The sequence below is a fragment of the Gambusia affinis genome, linkage group LG01, assembly GCF_019740435.1.
Source record: "Gambusia affinis linkage group LG01, SWU_Gaff_1.0, whole genome shotgun sequence".
Classification (NCBI taxonomy): Eukaryota; Metazoa; Chordata; class Actinopteri; order Cyprinodontiformes; family Poeciliidae; genus Gambusia; species Gambusia affinis.
This window is the reverse complement of record NC_057868.1, coordinates 5798030-5821634: the sequence shown is the minus strand read 5'-3', so window position 1 is coordinate 5821634 and position 23605 is coordinate 5798030. Positions and strand designations below refer to the sequence as shown.

The 23605-nt window shown below is 46.7% G+C and overlaps 1 protein-coding gene across 1 annotated transcript; it reads left to right on the top strand.

Annotated features, from left to right (window-relative positions):
* Nucleotides 1–8504: 8504 nt before the first annotated feature.
* LOC122828455 lies at nucleotides 8505–18228 on the top strand. The gene is made up of 2 exons (XM_044112025.1): nucleotides 8505–8861; nucleotides 16709–18228. Exons 1-2 carry the CDS (start codon nucleotides 8686–8688, stop codon nucleotides 17913–17915), a joined length of 1383 nt encoding a protein of 460 aa, XP_043967960.1. The 5' UTR covers nucleotides 8505–8685; the 3' UTR covers nucleotides 17916–18228.
* Nucleotides 18229–23605: the final 5377 nt, after the last annotated feature.

Here is a 23605-nt window from a genome sequence, read left to right as displayed (position 1 = left end):
AGCCGCTGCAACCAGAGGAAGGTCCTCATTGTGAATGGCTACAAGCTTCCCTACGGTGCAGTGATTCTGGTCCCGATCGACGACGCATACCAGAAGGGGATAACCTTGAGGACTACCGGAAGAAGATTTGGCACGGCCTCGAGCGAGGTTTAGTGGCCGGGAACAATGAAGGAATGAGGCGAGTGGTGGTGAGTGTACAAGGACTGAGAACACCAAAGCTGTCGGGGAACACCGCCCAGTCAGTTGCTGAGAACGGGTTGGTGACCATAGCCAAGACCAACAGTCATCTTTTCGGGTTCAAGGAACTGGTGGTGGTGGTCGACCTGCCTGCACCGGCTTCAGACGGAGCAAGGGTACGAATGGCAGCTGCGATAGAGGAGCAACGCCGGGTCAACCCCCCCCCACCAGAGGCTAAGAAGCACCCCCTGGTGATCCCGCCGAGCTCGCCTCCAAGTACCTCACAGGCGGGCAAGGCCAAAGTGGTGGAACCCATCAAGATAAAGCTGAGAGCCTCATCAGACGGAGCCGATTCCCAAGCAGCGAAATACGTCAAAGAGTTCACGTTTGAAAGAAGCGACAGTGAACAGGAAAAATTCAATGCAGACAAGGTGAAGAACGAACGGCAGGCTGACAAGGAAGATGGACTACTGAAACCGGTCAAGATTCAGCCGCTGAACTCCCCCCGGAGGGAACCTCTTCGACAGACGCAGTACGAGGACATCAGCGACGCAGAGGACGGAGAGGAGCAGCGCGAGGATGAACATCCTGCAGCGGAGGAAGAAGAGAGCGACCACGAGAGCGCCTTCTCCGACCCGAAGCAGCCTCCAGCTGATTACAGGCCGCTCCGGACAGGACAACATCGAGGGAAAAAGAAGGAGACGGAGACGTTTGACATCGAAAAGTCTTCCGAGAGATTGGCTCGAGACTTGACCTGGGGTCCCGTCCAGGCTAAGGATGGACGGCGGGCGTATGTACCAGAAGTCGGGCAAAAGGAGTACCAGATCCCGGGAGGTTGGGCCAGCAGACTGGAGGACCGAGTTACACTCGAGGTGGAGGCGACGGTCGGGGAATGGGCCAACATACTGATGACACCGTCCTGCTCGACCCTGACGGCGCACTACTCCCTGACCGCCAACTTCAGGACAGCCTACATCGGGATTATGTACGACGTGATGCTGCGACGACTGAAGAAAGCCGCATACAAGTATTCCCGAGAAACTCGACAGAAGCTGGACGAAGTGTCTGCTGATGAAGAGGAGCCCCAAGGGACATCTCTGCAACTGGGACAAGGGGATCCGCCGCCATTCAAAGGTGTGTCAGCCCAGCCGACAGGATTAAGTGCGAGCCAGGATGCTTACGCTGAACTCAAGAATCTGAGACTGATAATTAGGAGTAAGGGTGCAGATGAGACCAACGAGGAATATCTGAAGGACGTCTGGCCTACAGTGGTGTCTGCTACTAAGCATGAGGGAGCCAAGAAGCTGTGGCTTACTAGCGTGACCGCGGACCCGATGACTGGATCGGAGTCTGCACAAAACCACTATGAGAGGTTGGTGTTAGAAGACATGGATGATGAAGAATCCCAGATCAAGAGAGCCAGAGGACGACTTGACAAAGGGAGCCGGTTAGAGCCTCTTTGGCACACACTCAAGCAAACCGTTTCCCCGGCACGATATGTGAAGGTGCTGCGCGAAGTGACTAAAGGACGGAGAGGTGAGCTGGCCTTCGTGAAGCTGCCGGTGAGAAGCACCACAGTCGCCCAGATGGACACAGCAGTGCAAGGATTTGACCTGGAGCAGCACTACTTCGAAGAAAGAAGGAAGAAAGAGTCTATCCAGCCTGCAAAACCATCTAATAAGGCAAATGTGAGACCACCATCTAACTTCCAAAGCAGACCCTACCAGCAAGGAGCACCGGAGCCGCAGGGAAAACCAGTCGTCCCGCCAACACCATCAAACCAGCCAAGGAAAGGCCCGTTCCTGTCAGATGAGGATTATAGAAAATTGAGCCCAGAACAGAGGATGGCCCTCCGTGAGGCCCGCAAAGTCGGGAACGGAGGGTCAACGAAGTAATGGAGTCCAGGTCGCGGGTCATCTTAGAGAATGCCTACTGGAAGGGGGATGAAATCTACGCTAAAGTGGATGGAGTGCCCTATCTAGTGGACACCGGAGCAGAGGTGTCTATGACCCGCAAAGACCTAAAAACAGCAGGACACCTAAAGGTTCAATTTGCCAATGGAAAAGTAGAAGAAATGCCATACGGGACCTGGAAAGGAGTAGTGTGGGTAAAAGGTCCCTATAATCTTCTCACAGTAAAAGACTTAGAAGGACTAGGAAAAAAGAAGAACAATCGTCGTTCCTTGGAGCGGCGACTGACAAACCTGAAAGCCAGGCTTGTGAGAGTCGGACCGACACAGGCTGGACCAGAAATACAAGACTGGTACAAGCCGGTCGACATACCAGCAGTGACAGAACAGAAAATTGAAGAGAGCGACTTCTCCCCGGCTGGGAAAGAGAAGCTGCGTGAGATCATCACATCAGCGGAGGTGGCCCGGTTCAAGAACGACTGTGGGGATCTGGGTCCAAAGTTTGTTCATCACATCGGGAGGTACACCGCCTGTTCGACAGTACCCGTTGAACCCGGGAGCGGTCGAAGAAATGGACAAAATAGTGAAGGAGCTGAGCGCTCTGGGAATCATCAGAGAGGAACTCAACCCCATCACGAACAGCCCCATCCAAGCGGTAAAGAAACCTGAATCGGCAGGAGGGGGTTGGAGACCGGTGATCAACTTCAAAGCCCTGAATCGAAGAACCGTAGCGAACCGAGCCAGCCTAATCAACCCGCAAGGCACACTGAAAACACTCCGTGTCAAGAAGTTCAAGTCCTGCATCGATCTGGCTAATGGATTTTTCTCACTTCGCCTGGCAAGACAATCCCAGGGTAAGACAGCATTCACCCATAAAGGCAAGAGCTACGTCAGAGGTTGCCCCAGGGATACAAGAACTCTCCAAATGTTTTCCAGTCGGCCGTGATGGAGGTACTGGGGGATGTGGGGGCAACAGTCTACATAGATGATGTTTTCATTGCCGATGACACTGAAGAGGAGCACCTAGCAAAGCTGCGAACTGTGGTCGAAAACCTCACTAAGGCAGGTCTGAAACTTAATCTCAAGAAATGCCAATTCGGACAGTTCCAAGTAAATTATCTGGGATTCCAGGTCACGGACCTGGGACTCTCGGAAGGATACAGAAAAATTGATGAATATTCAGCCCCCTCAGTCAGAAAATGACCTGCAGAAAATATTAGGATTATGTAACTATGTCAGAGACCATGTACCCAACTACCAAAAATATGCCAGACCGTTGTACAACTGCCTGAAGAAAAATGAAGACGGAGAAAACGGAGAAAAGCAACCATGGGTTTGGACAGCAGCTAATCAACAGAACCTGGAGGATTTGAGAAAGGCGATCCAAGCAGCTGTGAGACTGGAACCAAGGAGTTTGACGGATAGATTGGTGGCAGAGATCAGCTGTGAGAACGACGACGCCATGATCAAAGTAAGCAACGAGAACGGGGGCCTGGTTACCCTGTGGAGTTACACCTTGACCTCTGTGGAAAAGAAGTACCCACAGGAGGAGAAAGAGCTGGCGGTGCTAGCTCGTTACTGGAGTGTCCTGAAAGACCTAGCACAAGGACAACCAGTTAAAGTCATCACTCAAAGTCAGGTCCACAAGTTTCTAAGAAAAGGGACTGTTGAAAGCACCAAAGCAACTAACGCACGGTGGGGAAGATGGGAAGACATCTTGCTAGACCCGGAGCTCGAAATTGGGCCTACACAACCCACGAAGAAACGACTACAAGAAGCGCCTGAGACACCAGAACAACCAGAGTGGATACTCTACACCGACGGATCAAGAAAAGGGTCCGATCAGACGGCCTACTGGGGGTTCATCCTGAAGCAAGATGGCAGAGAAAGATGCCGACAGAAGGGAAAAGCCCCCGGCAGCGCCCAAGCAGGAGAAGTGACAGCAATATTGGAAGGACTGTTGGAGTTGGTGAAACGAAGAATCAAAAGTGCCAGAATAGTCACGGATAGCTATTACTGTGCTCAAGCCTTTAAAGAAGATTTGGCCATTTGGGAAGAGAATGGTTTTGAAACAGCCAAAGGCAAGCCAGTGGCGCATAAAGACTTGTGGAAAAAGATTGCCGAGTTAAAGCTGCAGCTAGAACTCGAAGTTGAGCATCAGAAAGCGCACACGCATGAGGGAGCTCATTGGCGTGGGAATGAGGAAGTGGACTGTTACGTCCAACAGCGGAAGATTGTCTTTGTCGGTACCGAGAAGTGGGACAGTACTCCCAAAGGTCGGGAGGTCCCAGAAGAGTACGTGGACGAGGTCGTACGGAGCGTGCATGAAGCCCTTGGACATGCCGGCGTACGACCTACCCGTAGGGAGCTGGAGGAGCAAGAGCTTTGGATCCCAGTGAAACAGGTCCAGCGTGCTGAGGGACTGCGAAGTGTGGTCAATACAACGCAGGTCGCCGAGGGCAGCGGTTGGACGGGTTGACCATCAAGAGCACAGTCCCCTGGGGCTCAGTCTGCATGGATGTTGCAGGCCCCATGGGGATAACAGGAAAAAGAGGTGAGAAGTACCTCTTGGTGCTGGTGGATTCTATGTCGGGATTTGTAACTGTGAAAGCAGCCAGGAGAGCAAACGGCAATAGTGTTGTCGGCATGCTGGAGCAAGTGTGCAGTGCCCTGGGAATCCCGAAGGAGCTGCGTACGGATAATGGGACGCATTTCCGTAATGCACAGGTTGATCAATGGTGCCAGACCTATGGGATAATGCGAGTTTATTCACCCCCATACACCCCACAAGCCAACGGGGTGGTGGAGCGCACCATAGGATTAGTGAAAAGCTGGATAGCTAAGAATGCTAACACCAACAGCTGGAGCACCAAAGCGGTGGAAATTGGACAGGCCCTGAACGACAGAAGCAGAGCCGAGAGGCCCGCCCCCGCGATGGAGCTCAACCAACGACTGCTCACCACGAAGGAAGTGGGGCGGAGCTCCAGCGACAAAAGGAGAAGCTGACGCCCAAAGTGCCATTCCGAGTGGGACAACGTGTGGGTCAGAGCAAGAGATCAGCCTGTGAACGCAGCAGCAGTGAAACCCAAGTTTGAAACAACAGACATAGTCAAGCAAGTACTGGATAGGAACACAGTGTTGCTGGAAAGAAGGGGATCCAAGGAGTCGAACAGCTCAAGCCAGTTCCTAACTAAAGTGAAACAGAAGCCGGTGAAATGGCCAGTGAATCATGTAATACTCCACCCTATCTCGGACTGGCCACCGTGAGAGGGGTGGTTGTAATTAGAAGAACAACTTCAGGGATTTGGACAGGAAAAGCCCTGAAGAAATTGGAATGGGCCAAAAATGGAATCCTGTCGACGGAGAAAGAAATGGTGATGTGGAGTGGACCTAAGAACTGCTGCCCTGTTTGTTTAACGGACAACCAGCTCCCTACCACCTGGGAAGGACCAGGCCGTGACAAACCCAGGCGACAGGAGGCAACGGCATTGGTACTGGGCTCCCTGCCGGTCTCTCCGGTCATCGTCTTGAGCACCCTGTTCTGCGGGAACTGCCGGATAGGATACCTGCCCCGACTTACGGTGATGGCCCAATGGGGCTGGCAGGAGGAGGAACTGAAAAGATGTCAGTGCATGTGGGACGGCGAGGAACTGTGCTACTGTACTGTCTGTTGTGACTTGATTCAGAAGGCAGGGGTGTCTCCAACGGGACAGGCTGAAGGCTGGCAGGTAAAGAGATACTACAGCGCCCTACGCCTGTTTAAATCGAACGACCGTGCCCGGTCAACTTATGAGAGCCCCATACCAGCACCCCCTTGGTTCCCCGGACCTTCTGCTCCTCCTGTTACTCCGGAGGACCCGTCGGGGACAGAAGAAGGGGTGTGGAGGACAGCAGAGGGGCCCCATGACGACTTGTGGACGTCTGTTCAAGCTGCCTGGCCATATGACCCCTCTCGGACGCACGTACCGTTCCTACCGGTAGGCACCCAACATTCCCCAGTGATCTTTCGGGTGTTTCGGCCTCAGTTGAGTCATCCGGCTGGAGAGTTAAATCTACTCCCGGATGACACTAAAGTGCAGGCCGTCAACGGGGGGTGGACAGGCCCTTGGGAGCTAACCACCTGGGCGCATCTGATCTTGGAGATCATCAATGACTGCACCATCCCAGTAACGGATCTACCAGACGTACCAAGGGAGAGTGGAGTACGCACGTCGAACGTATACTACTACAACACCGAGCTGGATGGATGGGGCAGTAATGCCTCGAGACCCAAGGAAAAGTCATCTCTTTACTGGGTGACAGCAGAGTCATCTTTTCGCGATGGAATACTGCAGGTCCCTGGAGGCGTGGCTCATAGGGTAAGAACGCCCTCTGATTCAAGCACCACCCGTCAGGTTCAACTGTCAGTGAAGATGGTCATCATCCCTTTTAAGGGGATCTACTCAGTCGGAGCAACAATCAAGACGGTGCCGGATGAACAGGTCTATGCCACCGTGTCCCTTACTGAACCGGAGCCACCTCGTAAGAAAATAAAGACCAACCCCTGGCAGGCACTCACCTTCACATTTCCATGGAAAAAGAAAAATTAGAAATAACGGACCTACAGGCAAGAGGAACACGAGTCGTCACAACTAAAGGTCAGCAAAAAAATGAAAAACGAGATGGAAAAAGATATTTTGTAAGTAAACTATTTAAAGTAGGCACGGGGGCTTGGTCAGGGACTTCAAAAAGAGGGCCTTTTCTGAAACTCCCCCATGGCTCCGTTTTATTAGATAAACCAAGAGAAGATTTCACTACTTCGTTCCCACTTTCTGAAGCTTATTATTTCCAACATTTGATCTACCTACGCCCAACCGATCTTCAAGACATAGGGAATGTGGGAAATGGCGATGAAAAGGTGCCGAGATCATGGCACAGCGTGTACTATTTTTCCCCGTCAGAACCTGCGGTCTGGAGGGGGCGAGAAATGTCTAGTGTGGTGAAGCAAGCAGAGGTTTCCCCGGACTGCCGGAGACATCTCCCCTGGATCTTCAACACTGTATACTGGATGACAGCAGGAATGGAAGTAAGAATCAGATGGGGACCCCACTATTTGGAGCCAATACAGGGATTATACTGTGAAATAGCGTTGAACGGCTGCATCATCTGGGCATCATCCCCCGGCATGGCTAAAACTCTGGTGAGGATGGAAGGCGACCCGGACCGTTTCATCTTCAACAACACACGACTGCCGCTGAGACTGGAGATGGACAGGGTCTACCCCAACCCTCCACATCAAAGGATTTTTACTCCACCACCTATGGGGTACCGCACCCGGCTCACACTGCAGGGCCAATCTTTGTGCACATATATCACCATTCCAATCCCCGTGGGGCACATGCATGGCGCCTGGGAGGATAAGGCGGTAACAAGTGGTAGTGCACAGGGCCCACTTCCCAGGCCCGACTGTTGGAGGATGTTCTTATGGAAGTGGGTGTGGAGGGGGTTGGAACCAGATCTGCCCTACCCCTCTCCAATATATACCACGCTGCAGCGAGGAAGAACCATCAGACGGGTTGCAAAGAACCCAGCTGCCCAGCGACACACCAAAGCATTAAAGAAGATCTGCGTAACTCCAACTGAAGCAGACCCCAGAGAACGACTGATTCGTCACATGTTGGAACCAAAATGGAAGACATCCATCTGAAAAGAATGCCTACGAAACCAAACCTACTGGCCGACATATCAGCCCCGGAAGACTCAGACGACGACGACTCGGATACCTCTGAAGGACCCCTGCTACGGAAAACGACTACGATTAAGGCCAAATCCCTTTGTTGCAAAAGCGTTCTTACGCTCTTCGCCCTGCTAATCGCTTCTGCTACTCTCACCACTATCCTATACTTCGTTGGAGTTGGACCATGGCAACTTACACACTCAAGAGTCACCTATGGTCACTCCAAGTACGCTAACTTTAATTGCTGGAATGTAAGTACAACATCCATCTTTGTGCCATGGGAAAAAGATACTTCCACCGAGAATATGACTGCTGTATTTGCCAAGGATTATGGCAAAAAGTATGTGGAAAGTCGAGCATTCAGCCTGAATGATTCCGACATCGATGCCCTCATGAATCGTACATGGGAGATCTACAACTACAACTTCCTCACTGACGGAGTTCTCTGCTGGATAAGGATCCTGCAACGCAAGGAACGCCGAACCGTCCGATGCAACTGGATCCACCCAGACCTAGGGGTGCCGGAATGGCACTGCAACATGGCCTGTCGACCTTTGATCTTGTTGCCCCTACAAGGATACTGGGATACAGAAGTAGTCTATGCGGCTCGCATAGAGCCTCAGGTTGTCGAACCTGGCTCCCACGTTGGGACTTCTGGGGGATTATCACCTGAACTGTGAGGAAGATGTTTGCCACCAGAAGACCGCCTGTGGTAAGACCTCCGAAGAATAAGACACAACTTCGTCAGGATTCATCAAGTTTTACGAACATCACTGCTTTTCTGATTCGGCAAGGCCCCAGACGATTCATATATCAAACGGACCAGGCAGACTGTTATGACAACAAGTTTAAGTTGCTCTCCAGTTGCTTGTGGAACAAATTTATGAGATGTGGCAGTCAAAATTACATAGTACTAGGAATAGAAGAATACATAACTGTCTCATGGGTTCGCGTGAGAGCTGTGCGAACTGAAATAGAACCCTGGCTAAATAACTCGTTCCCATGGACCTACATTGCACCAGCCGAGCTGTACTACATTGGAGATTTTCCTGAAGGGACTTGTCAAGAAAATCCGAGATCATCCCACTTCCCCATGCTGGAGATTTTAGTTTAACAGTAAAAATAAATAAAGTTATCTTTAAAATTAATTACTCAAGTAAAATCTAGACCCAACATTAGACTTAAATGTCAATAAAATCAATTTGGTTGTGTGTGTTGTTTCTGTCTCCTGCAAACTTTGCTTTAATTCTACTTTTTTCTATTTAATCATAAGAAATCATAGTCAAGACAGAGAGAGTCATGAAACAGGAAAAGCAGTTTCCTGGAAAAAGAGGAAGTAAGTTTCCAGCCTGCAGATTTATAAAAATAGTTCAGACTATTACTTAGCATGAAAGTTTTAAAAAAAGAAATCTAAAGATTGTGAGTAATTGGATAAGATTCAAAGTAAAATACTTATATTAATATTGGTTTACTTGTAATAATACTTACACTTACACTTACATTAGTGGGAACTCTTACAAGTAAAACAAGTAACTGTAACTTTGATATCAAATAATAAGAATCATGGATTATTCTTGGTTTCTTTACAGAAAACATTTGTAATAACTCACATTAAGATTATAATAAGAGTAACTGATAAATTATGGTTATCATAACATTATAAAAGAATGATAAATCAGAGAAGTAAAAGAAGTTATAAATGTGATTTTTACTCTGAACTTGAAATGTTATAAATGTGATTTTTACTCTGAACTTGAAATGGTGTCAAAGGTGTAACTGCAATTAAAGATCACTGATGTGTTGGAGGTAGATTGTAGGTGAAAGGTTAAGGGAGAAAGAGGAACTAACAGGAGAGCAGAGATGGTCAACACCTTATTTGGAAACAGGTTGTTGAGCAAAAGTGGGGTGTGGGTGCGACTTTAGCAACTCTCGGTGCGAAGATGTGAGTTTGGAGGATGCAGTTGCTCCTTTTCTCGGAAAAGGAGTCGTGTCCTACGTGCCTGGGTCAAAGTGACCCAGGTCACAAGTGTCACAGGTGCATTATTTCGCAACCTTCAACAGTAACCAGGGCGAAGGCCTGAGCTAAGAGTTGGGGCCTGGTTGCGCAGTCATGAGGATGTGCTTACAGATGTTCTTTTTCTATAAAAATGCCTAGGAGACTGCTACAGCTTTGTGTGTTGATTAATAGTGATTGCTTAATGTGTAATCTCTGTATTTTAGTATGTTTTCTGTAACGATGAACCAAAATCAAATAATCTAATGTAATGAATTGATGTTTTATATAAAACAAACTTTATTGATTAAAGTTAATTATATGGATAAAAGTATAGAATCAAAGAAAGAGAAGGAAGGCTGAGGTGGGTGCAAACTGCAAATGTCAGAACATGAGAGTGGGTTTAGTTGTGCAACTGCCAGGTCACAAGTATGCCTGCCACTTGAGAAAGTTTCCAATAGTCACAGGTGTCAAAAGCACGTTATCTCGCAACAGGGTCAATATGACCCAAGTCACGAATGTCACCAGAGTGGTGTGCAATCTACCACAACGGTTGGGGCCTGAGTGTAGTGGCGAACAAGCAAGCAGCACCCCTGCTCTCTCTCTCTCTATCTGGGGTACATGCCCACAAGTGCAGAAACGTATAAAAATGTGAGACCGAGGTGATACGGTGTTCTTCGTCGCCGGCGCTGAGACTCTACACAAGTGTGGTAAGAAGACCAGCAGAGGACTACGCCCTGGAACCAAGAAAAGCGCCTCACAAGGAGGACAACGGAGCTCCTCACGCCGGACCAAAGGGCGAGATCCACCGACCCAATCTCTTGGTTCCTCATTGGATTTCCAAACTCTGCACTCTACCCAGCGATCCCAAAACCACATCGCAACAGACTTGGGGAACTGATCAAAAGTCAAAGTATCGACTAAGGGCTGTTCGGCTGGACGAAGCAGACAGTTCATTTTGTTTCGGTTCCAAAGAGGATTTATGATTCAAAGTCAAAGACTCTGACCAAGGACTACAAGGACTCCTGTTGCCAAGATCCGATACCATCGATGGGTATGAGTTGTGCCACACCCCAAAGCCTTATTTGATAGATAGATGACAGTGTAGGGAGGTTGTTAGGTAAAGGTTGAATTGATCTAAACTATATTGATTTTCTTTGTATGGTAATCACAAGTAAATTCTGTATGCCTGTCATTTTCCCTGCTAAAGCTTGCTTAATAAATTCATATATTTTAAAAATTCTGATTAGGTTGTGGACATTGAAATTAATTGAGTCATTTGAATTAAAGTGCTTCTATTTATAGTAAAATCAGTATTCATGATTCTAGTAATGTGGTGGCTTCAGACTTTCCTTTGGTGAGAGAAAAATAATGACCCTGTGATTATCTTAGTCTTAGTCACTAAAAATTATCTAGCCGTTACCAAGTGCACGTTACAATTTTAGAAAGGGAACTACCGTTAACAGAAGTGGTTATTGGAACTATGCGGCTGTGAGGGCTACTCGGTTGATTGTTCCTTAACTGGGAAGGGTCATAACTTCTGGATAAGGAGGTAGTCAGAGCTAGACGAATCCCTTTCGCCACCAGTTTAAATAGATTATCTCTTATAGATCTTGTTCAGGGTAAGACCCAGGTCTTAGAGATTCTCCGGACCTGTTAGACAGAGAACTGGTTCAGTAGTCAGCCGAGGAGTTGTGAGGAGAGGCGGGGCTGGCTATTGCGCAGTAACAAACATGGCGTCCCTGGGTGGGCCCAAGTCCAACGGAGTAGGAGGGCCCCAGGTACTAAGTCAGTAAAAACAGATGTGTGATTCTGAATAGCTCACTTAGTGGCTAGCTCTTAGGGAGAGGAGCTAGTGGTGACTGGCAGGGCCGTCAGTCACAACCCTTGCAGTAACTGTATAGCATACAGGTGAGGGAAAGCTTCTACTGAGGATACCTGACCAGATCCAGACAGTGAAGCCAGTAGCCAACCGGTCTAGACCCATCCCTGCTCGATAACGTTAAGAGAGGCTTTGGGGGATAGACAACTCGAAGACAAAGAACAAGAATGGATAATAAAGAAGATTGATACGGCCACGAAGAAGAGGAACAAAGTGGAGGAGGGGAGCAGTCTGAGCTCTCCAAGTCCCAACTACAGAGAACTCCAATGAAGTTGCTGCTGCTCAGTGATGGATTCGGCACCAGGACAGAGCCAAATCAGCGCATGTTCTTCAATCATCACTACTTCTACAAGAAGGAGAAGAAGGAGCGGGAACCAGCATCAGCCCCAGCTGCGAGAGAGGATTCTGACGTCGCTGAGGCTCCATCCCGTTTCCCGAGCAGGACAGGGACCCCCGGCGGAGAGCTGGGATCGGCGGACCTCATCGACTTGGCTTCGGATGAGGACGAAGGACCATCTCGACCGGCTCCGTCACCAGCCCAGGAAAGTCCTCGACCGACACGTCTGGAGGAAGCGGAAGGAGCACCCCAGCGGAAGGTTGAGGAGGAGGGGATGGAGACGGCTGCGATCGACTGGTTGTCGCGGAGAGCCCAGCTGTCCGAGTTTCGCCCGACGCTTCACAGCACGGAGAGGAAACCATCGGCACCGCCACGACATCGGGATGAGAGCAGCTCCGACGACGCAGGGGACAACACGGATGAGGAGCATCAAAGAGCGCACACGCATGAGGGAGCTCATTGGCGTGGGAATGAAGAAGTGGGACAGAACTCCCAAAGGTCGGGAGGTCCCAGAAGAGTGGACTGTTATGTCCACCAGCGGAAGATTGTCTTTGTCGATACCGAGAAGTGGGACAGTACTCCCAAAGGTTGGGAGGTCCCAGAAGATGCGTGGACGAGGTTGTGCGCAGTGTGCATGAGGCCCTAGGACATGCAGGCGTGCGATCTACCCGTAGGGAGCTGGAGGAGCAAGAGCTTTGGATCCCAGTGAAAAAGGTCCAACGCGTGCTGAGGGACTGCGAAGTGTGTGGTCAATACAACGCAGGTCGCCGAGGGCAGCGGTTGGAGGGATTGACCATCAAGAGCACAGTCCCCTGGGGCTCAGTCTGCATGGATGTTGCGGGCCCCATGGGGAAAACAGGAAAAAGAGGTGAGAAATACCTCTTGGTTCTGATGGACTCAGTAACAGTGACAGCTGCTAGAAGAGCAGGTCTTCCCCTGCAGAGGAACTCCGTTCACGTCACAGACAGCAGGGAGGCGAAGACACTTCTCCTTTTTGCCCAGAGAAGGAAAAAGGGAAGTTGCAGCTCAAAGTGTCATTGGAAACAGGGCAGAGAGTCAAGATCGGCCTGCAGCCACGGTGATGAAGCTGAGGTTCAACGCCCAAGATTTTGTAAAGTAAGTACTGAACTGCAACACAGTACTACAGATGAAGAAAGGGATCCAAGGAGTCGAGCAGCTCACTCCAGTTCCTAACTAAAGAGAAACAGAAGCCGGTGAAATGGCCAGTGAATCATGTAATACTCCACCCTATCTCGGACTGGCCACCGTGGGGGGGGTGGTTGTAATTAGAAGAACAACTTCAAGGCTTTGGACTGGGAGGGCCGTGAAGAAATTGGACTATGCTAAAGAAGAACTCCTGTCACAAACTGATGGATTAAACTGGAAAAGGGGCTGAAGTCGTGAGGAAGAAGTGGCGTCATAGGAAATCACTAAGATCAACCCTGTAACAAAGCATTGAAGTCAGACCCAACACCTAGAAGGATCTGGCAACTGTTTCGTCCTGATATCTAGAGCACCTGTCCTGGATATTCAGCACTGTAAGTTTTGCAGTTTTGTTTTTTTTTAAATTGGACAATTCCTGATGCCTCCGACAACTCCAGTACCCCTTAAAGACCACAGCTACGGAAAAGGATCACGATTACGAGGAAAGCGTCATGCTGCTTATTTTTTTTGCTTTGCTCTGCTGAATGTTCGAGATTTTTTTTTTTTGAAGCCTTCTTCCTTCCCCCATCCTGAAGAAACGACAGTTCATCCAGCGAAGGTTCCTGTGAAAGAATCGGAGCGATCCAAGTTCTCTTCGACATTCATCACCTAATGGGGGAAATTAAAACTCCAAGGAGGGGGTGTCAAGAGAGGTGGAGTTTTGATGACTACACTGAGCCCTTTGTGACAACTGAGGATGAAGAATCTGCAACTTCACATCCCAGAAGAACCTCTTCTCTTTCCAGACGATGACGACGCAGAACTGCAGGAGGGTGATGGACTCCCAGCATGGGAAAGGTCTGACCTCGTGGAGGGGGTGTCAAGAAAATCCGAGATCATCCCACTTCCCCATGCTGGAGATTTTAGTTTAACAGTAAAAATAAATAAAGTTATCTTTAAAATTAATTACTCAAGTAAAATCTAGACCCAACATTAGACTTAAATGTCAATAAAATCAATTTGGTTGTGTGTGTTGTTTCTGTCTCCTGCAAACTTTGCTTTAATTCTACTTTTTTCTATTTAATCATAAGAAATCATAGTCAAGACAGAGAGAGTCATGAAACAGGAAAAGCAGTTTCCTGGAAAAAGAGGAAGTAAGTTTCCAGCCTGCAGATTTATAAAAATAGTTCAGACTATTACTTAGCATGAAAGTTATAAAAAAAGAAATCTAAAGATTGTGAGTAATTGGATAAGATTCAAAGTAAAATACTTATATTAATATTGGTTTACTTGTAATAATACTTACACTTACACTTACATTAGTGGGAACTCTTACAAGTAAAACAAGTAACTAACTTTGATATCAAATAATAAGAATCATGGATTATTCTTGGTTTCTTTACAGAAAACATTTGTAATAACTCACATTAAGATTATAATAAGAGTAACTGATAAATTATGGTTATCATAACATTATAAAAGAATGATAAATCAGAGAAGTAAAAGAAGTTATAAATGTGATTTTTACTCTGAACTTGAAATGTTATAAATGTGATTTTTACTCTGAACTTGAAATGGTGTCAAAGGTGTAACTGCAATTAAAGATCACTGATGTGTTGGAGGTAGATTGTAGGTGAAAGGTTAAGGGAGAAAGAGGAACTAACAGGAGAGCAGAGATGGTCAACACCTTATTTGGAAACAGGTTGTTGAGCAAAAGTGGGGTGTGGGTGCGACTTTAGCAACTCTCGGTGCGAAGATGTGAGTTTGGAGGATGCAGTTGCTCCTTTTCTCGGAATAGGAGTCGTGTCCTCACGTGCCTGGGTCAAAGTGACCCAGGTCACAAGTGTCACAGGTGCATTATTTCGCAACCTTCAACAGTAACCAGGGCGAAGGCCTGAGCTAAGAGTTGGGGCCTGGTTGCGCAGTCATGAGGATGTGCTTACAGATGTTCTTTTTCTATAAAAATGCCTAGGAGACTGCTACAGCTTTGTGTGTTGATTAATAGTGATTGCTTAATGTGTAATCTCTGTATTTTAGTATGTTTTCTGTAACGATGAACCAAAATCAAATAATCTAATGTAATGAATTGATGTTTTATATAAAACAAACTTTATTGATTAAAGTTAATTATATGGATAAAAGTATAGAATCAAAGAAAGAGAAGGAAGGCTGAGGTGGGTGCAAACTGCAAATGTCAGAACATGAGAGTGGGTTTAGTTGTGCAACTGCCAGGTCACAAGTATGCCTGCCACTTGAGAAAGTTTCCAATAGTCACAGGTGTCAAAAGCACGTTATCTCGCAACAGGGTCAATATGACCCAAGTCACGAATGTCACCAGAGTGGTGTGCAATCTACCACAACGGTTGGGGCCTGAGTGTAGAGGCGGGCAAACGCAAGCAGCACCCCTGCTCTCTCTCTCTCTATCTGGGGTACATGCCCACAAGTGCAGAAACGTATAAAAATGTGAGACCGAGGTGATACGGTGTTCTTCGTCGCCGGCGCTGAGACTCTACACAAGTGTGGTAAGAAGACCAGCAGAGGACTACGCCCTGGAACCAAGAAAAGCGCCTCACAAGGAGGACAACGGAGCTCCTCACGCCGGACCAAAGGGCGAGATCCACCGACCCAATCTCTTGGTTCCTCATTGGATTTCCAAACTCTGCACTCTACCCAGCGATCCCAAAACCACATCGCAACAGACTTGGGGAACTGATCAAAAGTCAAAGTATCGACTAAGGGCTGTTCGGCTGGACGAAGCAGACAGTTCATTTTGTTTCGGTTCCAAAGAGGATTTATGATTCAAAGTCAAAGACTCTGACCAAGGACTACAAGGACTCCTGTTGCCAAGATCCGATACCATCGATGGGTATGAGTTGTGCCACACCCCAAAGCCTTATTTGATAGATAGATGACAGTGTAGGGAGGTTGTTAGGTAAAGGTTGAATTGATCTAAACTATATTGATTTTCTTTGTATGGTAATCACAAGTAAATTCTGTATGCCTGTCATTTTCCCTGCTAAAGCTTGCTTAATAAATTCATATATTTTAAAAATTCTGATTAGGTTGTGGACATTGAAATTAATTGAGTCATTTGAATTAAAGTGCTTCTATTTATAGTAAAATCAGTATTCATGATTCTAGTAATGTGGTGGCTTCAGACTTTCCTTTGGTGAGAGAAAAATAATGACCCTGTGATTATCTTAGTCTTAGTCACTAAAAATTATCTAGCCGTTACCAAGTGCACGTTACAATTTTAGAAAGGGAACTACCGTTAACAGAAGTGGTTATTGGAACTATGCGGCTGTGAGGGCTACTCGGTTGATTGTTCCTTAACTGGGAAGGGTCATAACTTCTGGATAAGGAGGTAGTCAGAGCTAGACGAATCCCTTTCGCCACCAGTTTAAATAGATTATCTCTTATAGATCTTGTTCAGGGTAAGACCCAGGTCTTAGAGATTCTCCGGACCTGTTAGACAGAGAACTGGTTCAGTAGTCAGCCCGAGGAGTTGTGAGGAGAGGGCGGGGCTGGCTATTGCGCAGTAACAAACAGACTGCTCGTTCTCCCGACGGGTTAAAAGGACCACAAGTTGCCGACCTGCGCACCCAACGACTCCCAACTCCTGACGATCTTCTCAATGCTCCTAAAGACCAGTTTGCGAAAATCGACAAGTGTGTGGCCAAGAGGATCTTCGACAGCCTCAACGGAACCACCTGGAGGAGGACTCTCTCCTCTCCACGTTGTGACATCTGGCAGACAAATCACGCCCTTTTCACAGTATGGACCTATGAATGCCCCGACCCGGACTTGGTCCCAACAGCAAAGCTCGCTCTGCAAGGCTGGTATGAGGATTATTATCGAAAGTGGGACTGGGAATTTTGGGGATTTCAACAAAGAGAATTTCAAAACTGGGTGTTACCTTGTCTCAGTCAATCAAACAATTATTGGATAAAGTATCAATATGTTGCCACTGTCTACTCCAAAGAAGTCACCATATGGCCCGGAGCTTTCTGGAGACCCGAGCCATATGTGAACCCAAGACCCTGGCGCATGACGTGTCGACGCAACAACACTGAATGCGTCATAGCATTGGCCAGGAAACCTTGCCAAACGCTCATAGGCTGGGAAGACTACTGCAAAGACCATTACGCAGAAGAGTATGACACCCATTCATCGGAGGTTACTTGGAGGAAGATCAACGGAGTGTGGCGGAGAGCAATCGTGAGTGGAAAGACATGTACTGATGCGATCCTGGGCTATCACCTCCAGAAGCGCAAAAGCATTCTTAATGCCCCCGTTCCCTTCATCCCACACCCTATCATCGCCATTGCGGAAGGGCATGCATTCCGGAAAAGTCTGTGCCAGGGTGAAGTAGACCATGGGTTCGACTGGGTTGGACCTAACCTTATGTATTCTAACCTTACCTGCTATGTGACCAAAGAGACATGGCAGCAATGTGGAGACGGAAAGAATCAACATGAATGTTACTGGTATGAGGTCCTGGGCTCCTCTGTGGCAACCGTAGTCACCGACGTTGTGGAAGGAGTTGCCGACGTGATAGGGGGAGGGCTCTCTATTGTCGAAGGTTGGATACTCAGTGCCCTGAGTATGCTGTGGCCATACTTGCTAGGCCTCCTGGGCGTTGCCGTGGTTTTGATCATGGGCAAGGTCATCGTGGAGGTGTGGCTGAAGGAACTTTGTCGTTGCAGGGGGAAGGACTATAAGCCCCTCCCCCCCAAGGCGGAGCGTACATCCGCATAAAAGACAGCTGCTGTGTGCCGCCGAGCCATTCCTCTTCACGGCTGCGGTGGGGACCTGACCTAAAGAACAACCATCATCAGAGATCATGGCATCTAACTCATCTACTAACTCCTCTGCTCCGACATCACTCTTTGCGCCTATTCAAGTGAGTACCGTGGAGCAGATTAGTGTCATCTTTGCCTGGGTGATATATTCCCACACCGGTTTATGGTCTACTGATCAGCCACTAAGGGTGGTTGTCGCTCTGCAAGGGTATATGAAGATCATCCTACGCCCTATCTTTCTCCAAAGATGGGATTGTGCTCTATCCCTCTTTGCTTGTTGACTGATGGGCGAACCCGACTCAACTGGCGTAAAGGCATCGTCGCAGGCCTCTGGCTAACCATGGATACAGCTGCCATGGTAATGGAGTTGGTGTGTGGAGGAGTTCATGCCACCCGTGCCGGTCCTCTCAAAATCATCACTGCTATCGTAGAGGGGCTCTTGGCCGTCTACATCCTCGTCTACCTGGCACACCAAGCATATTCCATCAAGGGTAGCAGCAAGCGTCGCTGGCTCCAGAGATGGGCGCTCCTGGTCCTTTGGGCAGTATGCTGGGGGGTCCTGGTGATCCTTTACTGGATAAAGAAGACCTCTACATTGCCCCTCATTGCTTGGCTCATGACCTACTCTGCCATATTTCATGATTCCATTCAGGAGCCTCAAGCCCCCATCTGATCCCCGTGATCAACTCCCCATGGCTCGCAGCTCAATCTGGCACACCAGCTTAGTCTAATTTACATCTTTTCCTCTGCTTTGGCATCTTGGCTACATATTTATGTAAATATTTTTTAATCAGTTGCAACTAATCATGAAGTTACCTGGGTTGCTATTTCTCTCTAGGTACCGATCTGCTGTGTGGGGTGTGGAATACCCGCAGAATCCTATGGATTCCTTTGGGTTGCATCGTCAACTCGTTGGTGCCACAAGTGTGTGCACACTCACTTTAGCTATGTAACGGCTATCTTCTGCGTCGAAGGACGTGGGGTCCCGTACATTGCGGCTTCTACATCTAGAATCCTGGAGCGAGACCACAAGATCGTGTGGACCTCTGCCTTGGGCCAAGACGAAAACGAGCTATCATCGTCCAAACTGGGCAATGGGCGGATGTACCCCATAGTCAGGAAATTGTGGGAGAACCAAGTGTCCCGTCGTTGCCTACCTACTCTTCATCTTTTGAATGGCAAGGTGGTGGCTGTGGGAGAGTATATTCCCCCTGTTTGTCCAGTATCCCCGGATATGTTCGTCGACGTCGGAACCCAAACCAACACAGCAACACAGGATCAGTGTTCCCAAACTGAGTCACTCAGTTCATCTCACCAACCCTGCCAGACGACTGACACCGGCGCTTCGTCATCCACCTACGAGGAAGAATTCCAGGAGCTGTTGGCGGAGTTATGTCTCCCCTCACCTCCCCAAGAGGTGAGTGCGACTGGTTCTGCCCCAGCTCCTCCGCCTCGGCTGAGTCCCCCACATCCTCAGCTCCAGCCCTGCTCTACATCTGGCGAGGATATGGATACGGATGACTGGCTTCCACCACCATCGAATCTTACGGAGTACGACGTTGTGGATGCGTGGACACCGTCTCCTTCTCCTACGGCCGTCAATGAAGAGGATGTTCTTTTTCTTTGCTGTGATGATGGACTGGACAACGGCCTTGACCTCTTTTGAGTAGGGCTGTGCGAGTTCTGCTGAGCACTGTCCAATCTCAAGGAGGGGGTGTCAAGAAATCTGGTATGTAAATATGAGATCTGTCCAGGTCCACGCAGAACAACAGATTATAAAGTGCCTAAGAGATTGCTGCAGCCCTGTATGTTGATTAAAAATGATTGCTTATTGTGTACTCTTTGTATGAGAATGTGTTCTCTGTATTCTATTAATGTTGTAACGAGAGAATAGAATCGAAACATCTGATGTACTAATGTTTTATATGATTTTAATGATTGAAGTAATTATCGAAACATCTAATGTTCTGATGTTTTATATGATTTAAGTAATTATCGAAACATCTAATGTACTAAGATTTTATATGATTTTAATGATTGAAGTAACTTGTATGATTAAAGTTCAGTACAGAACAAGGAGAAGTAAGGTTGGGGGGTGGAGGCCGACACATGTAGTTGCAACTCGGAAAGTCCCAGAAAGTCCTAGGCTATGACACATACAGCTATAGCAACTCGGAAAGCCCCAAAAAGGCCCAAACACATAGTTTTGCAATAGGGTCATTGTGTCTCAAGCTGGAGTCTATTGCTCTCGGAAAGTCCCAAGATTCACAAGCACATTACCTCACAAGTGAGTCATCGTGCCCAAATTTGCAGATGGGCGGGTTGCGCAACTATGAAGCAGAGCACAAACTGTTCTTTGTCTTCCTCTCTCTCTCTCCCTCCCTCGGTGTACTCCCCAGGGAGGGAGAAAAGTATAAAAACATGAGACCGAAGTGATACGTTGTTCTTTCGTCAGCGCTGAGACTCTACACAAGTGTGGTAAGAAGACCAGCAGAGGACTACGCCCTGGAACCAAGAAAAGCGCCTCACAAGGAGGACAACGGAGCTCCTCACGCCGGACCAAAGGGCGAGATCCACCGACCCACTGCCTTGGTTCCTAATTAGATTTCCAAACTCTGCACTCTACCCAGCGATTCCAAAAATTACATCTCAACGGACTTGGGGAACTGAACAAAAGTCACAGGATCGACTAAGGGCTGTTCGGCTGGATGAAGCAGACAGTTCATTTTGTTTCGGTTCCAAAGAGGATTTATGACTTAAAGTCAAAGACTCTGACCAAGGACTACAAGGACTCCTGTTGCCAAGATCCGATACCATCGATGGGTATGAGTTGTGCCACACCCCAAAGCCTATTTGATAGATAGATGACAGTGTAGGGAGGTTGTTAGGTAAAGGTTGAATTGATCTAAACTATATTGATTTTCTTTGTATGGTAATCACAAGTAAATTCTGTATGCCTGTCATTTTCCATGCTAAAGCTTGCTTAATAAATACATATATCTTAAAAAATTCTGATTAGGTTGTGGACATTGAAATTAATTGAGTCATTTGAGTTGAAGTTCTTCTATTTATTGTAAAATTAGTATACATGATTCTAGTAAAGTGGTGGCTTCGGACTTTCCTTTGGTGAGTGTAAATAATGACCCTGGGGCTTAAATCTTAGCCACTAAATAAAATCTAGCCGGTAACAAGTGCCCGTTACAAATTTAGAAAGAGAACTACCGTTAACAGAAGTGGTTATTGGAATTATACAGCTGTGAAGGCTACTCAGTTGGTTGTTCCTTAACTGAAAAGGGTCATAACTTCTGGATAGGAGGTAGTCAGCGCTAGACGTGTCTCTTTCGCCACCAGTTTAAACAGATTATCTCTTATAGATCTCATTCAGGGTAAGACCCAGGTCTTAGAGATTTTCCGGACCTGTTAGACAGAGAACTGGTTCAGTAGTCAGCCCGAGGAGTTGTGAGGAGAGGGCGGGGCTGGCTATTGCGCAGTAACAAACAAACCTAACACCCATCAAAAGAAAAAAAAAAAAGTCAATACAACAACCTTTGCACAAGTCTTGGGTTTATATGTTTTTCTTTTTAAATCTTGTGATTCATGATTTCAGATGAACCATTTTCAAAGCCCCCAGCAGGTCACATTACTTCCATGTTTTTTTTGTGAATTGCAAGTCCCTCCCCAAACTGGCCTTGAGCTCCGGAACTCCCGTCCCATCTGGCTGAACACTTGCACACCATATCAATACAGTGCATCCATGGATTTAAAAAGGGAGGGACAAACAACTCTATGTGACCTAAATTTAATCCCAGTAGGGTCCAGCCTAAAAGAAACAAACTCCACATCTGGTCAGTAAGAACAATATTAAGGTAGAATTATGTTATTTGTATAAAAATGCAACCAGTGCATCAGAGTTTTTGGTTGTGTGCATGTATGCATTTGTTGGGGGAGAGAAAGGCTGAGATTGTGAATTGCATGTATCTGGCTACCCAGCAGTGATGAAATCTGGATGAAATCTCTATTTGCACATATATTATAATAAGAGTGTGGGCTATACTTTTTGAATCTTGAAGTTGTGAATGCATTATGCAAATTCGGTGGCAAAAATAACACAATTGCATGTGTTTTTCCTCACAGTTGAGGCTCAGTCAGTTGGGGTGCACAGGACAAGTCATAAAATTGATTGGGATTTAGTTGCCAAGCAACTCCTGTCTACAAAAACTTTTTTTTTTTATCACAAGGTAAGAGCTGTCAAGAAACCATGATAATTGATGAAAACATAACAAAGGTCTGATCTTTTCTTTTTTAGCTTTAAAAAAATGACTTCAAATTTGGTCAGATCTTGGAAACCAAAGTCAAAGTCCTTATATTTTAACTGGCTTTAAAGCTAAAACAGGAAAATACATTTTAAGATTTATCTTTTTTTCTGAGCAACCTCAGCAAATTACAAATTTACAGGATTTAGAAATATATTGTGCTTTCTTCCTTCTTAGTGAAAAAATAACATTGGTCCAATTTTTACTTGTTCAATATTCAATGTTCCTCGTTTACATTAAACAGAAAACTAGCTGCTAATATTTTTTGCAAAGTTTTACTGAATTAGCAATAGTTGGTTGCCATTAACACTATTTTAGCTATCACTTAAGTGCAAATATTGCTTTATTTTTTATTTTATTTTACTCAACTCAAACCAATGTAATGAACCAGTGTTGACAGAAATAATAAAGATGGTCTTCAGTACTCTAGCTTGGAACTGGACTCATTATTAGAAGGTCCATCTTCATTGCAGTGGCTCTGCAGGACATCATTGGGACACTTAAATTATTTTAACTGAACAAGTGGACCAGATCATGTGACTTAATGGATGTTCATTCAGAAGTCAGATTTCTCTCAGCTCCCAGTTTGAAATACAACAACAATGGCAGATAAAGTCAGAATTCTGTCAGAAAAAGTTTGAGCTTCCCAAAAATCTTAGAGTTCAATGTCCAATTTGGCCGCTATATATGTAAAATGTTTGGAAGATAGCTGATATAAACTACTAGTTAGCACATTTGATGTCCTTTATCTTTTTAAACCAATGAATCACATAGTACTTAAAATAACTACTTGAAAACTTTTATTTACTTAGTGTTTGTGTGTGTTTTACTAAATAAAATAGAATAAAATACATTATTTTGACTTGCATGGTACAGAGTTAACACAACAATAATTAGCCAACCTTCCTGTTTCTGTTTTCCGACTTGCTCCTTCAGTGGGAGGGACATCATTGCCAGTCTGCTCTGGTCTTGTGTTTCATATGTGCAACATGTTCACGAAAACCCTGTTTTAAGCTTTTTTCTGGGTACAAGTAACCAGTTTCGGCTGGAGAGTTTGATTGTAAAACGCAAAAGAATTCCGCGTTCATTATTGCACATCAGAGGCATGTGGATATGTAAGCTTGCTGAAGGGAAAGTAGATTTCATCTTAATAAAAAATTAAAATAAACACTGAAAACAGTACAGAAAAACTAACATGAAACTGACTGTGATGTGTTCTATAGGTGAAAAACTGTCTGTTAGAGTGAATTTTGTTGATTCTCAGAGAACTGTCTAGCCAGCAGCTTTAGCACATAAACATATAGGCTGTGCGGTGCGTGTGCGTGCAGAGAGC

Bases quoted from the DNA above. Each gene is read 5' to 3' on its own strand.
- LOC122828455 (XM_044112025.1), top strand. From the start codon at position 8,686: ATGAGATGTGGCAGTCAAAATTACATAGTACTAGGAATAGAAGAATAC. The intron at 8,862-16,708 runs TTGTCAAGAAAA...TAACAAACAGAC, and splicing joins GGAGATTTTCCTGAAGGGAC to TGCTCGTTCTCCCGACGGGT.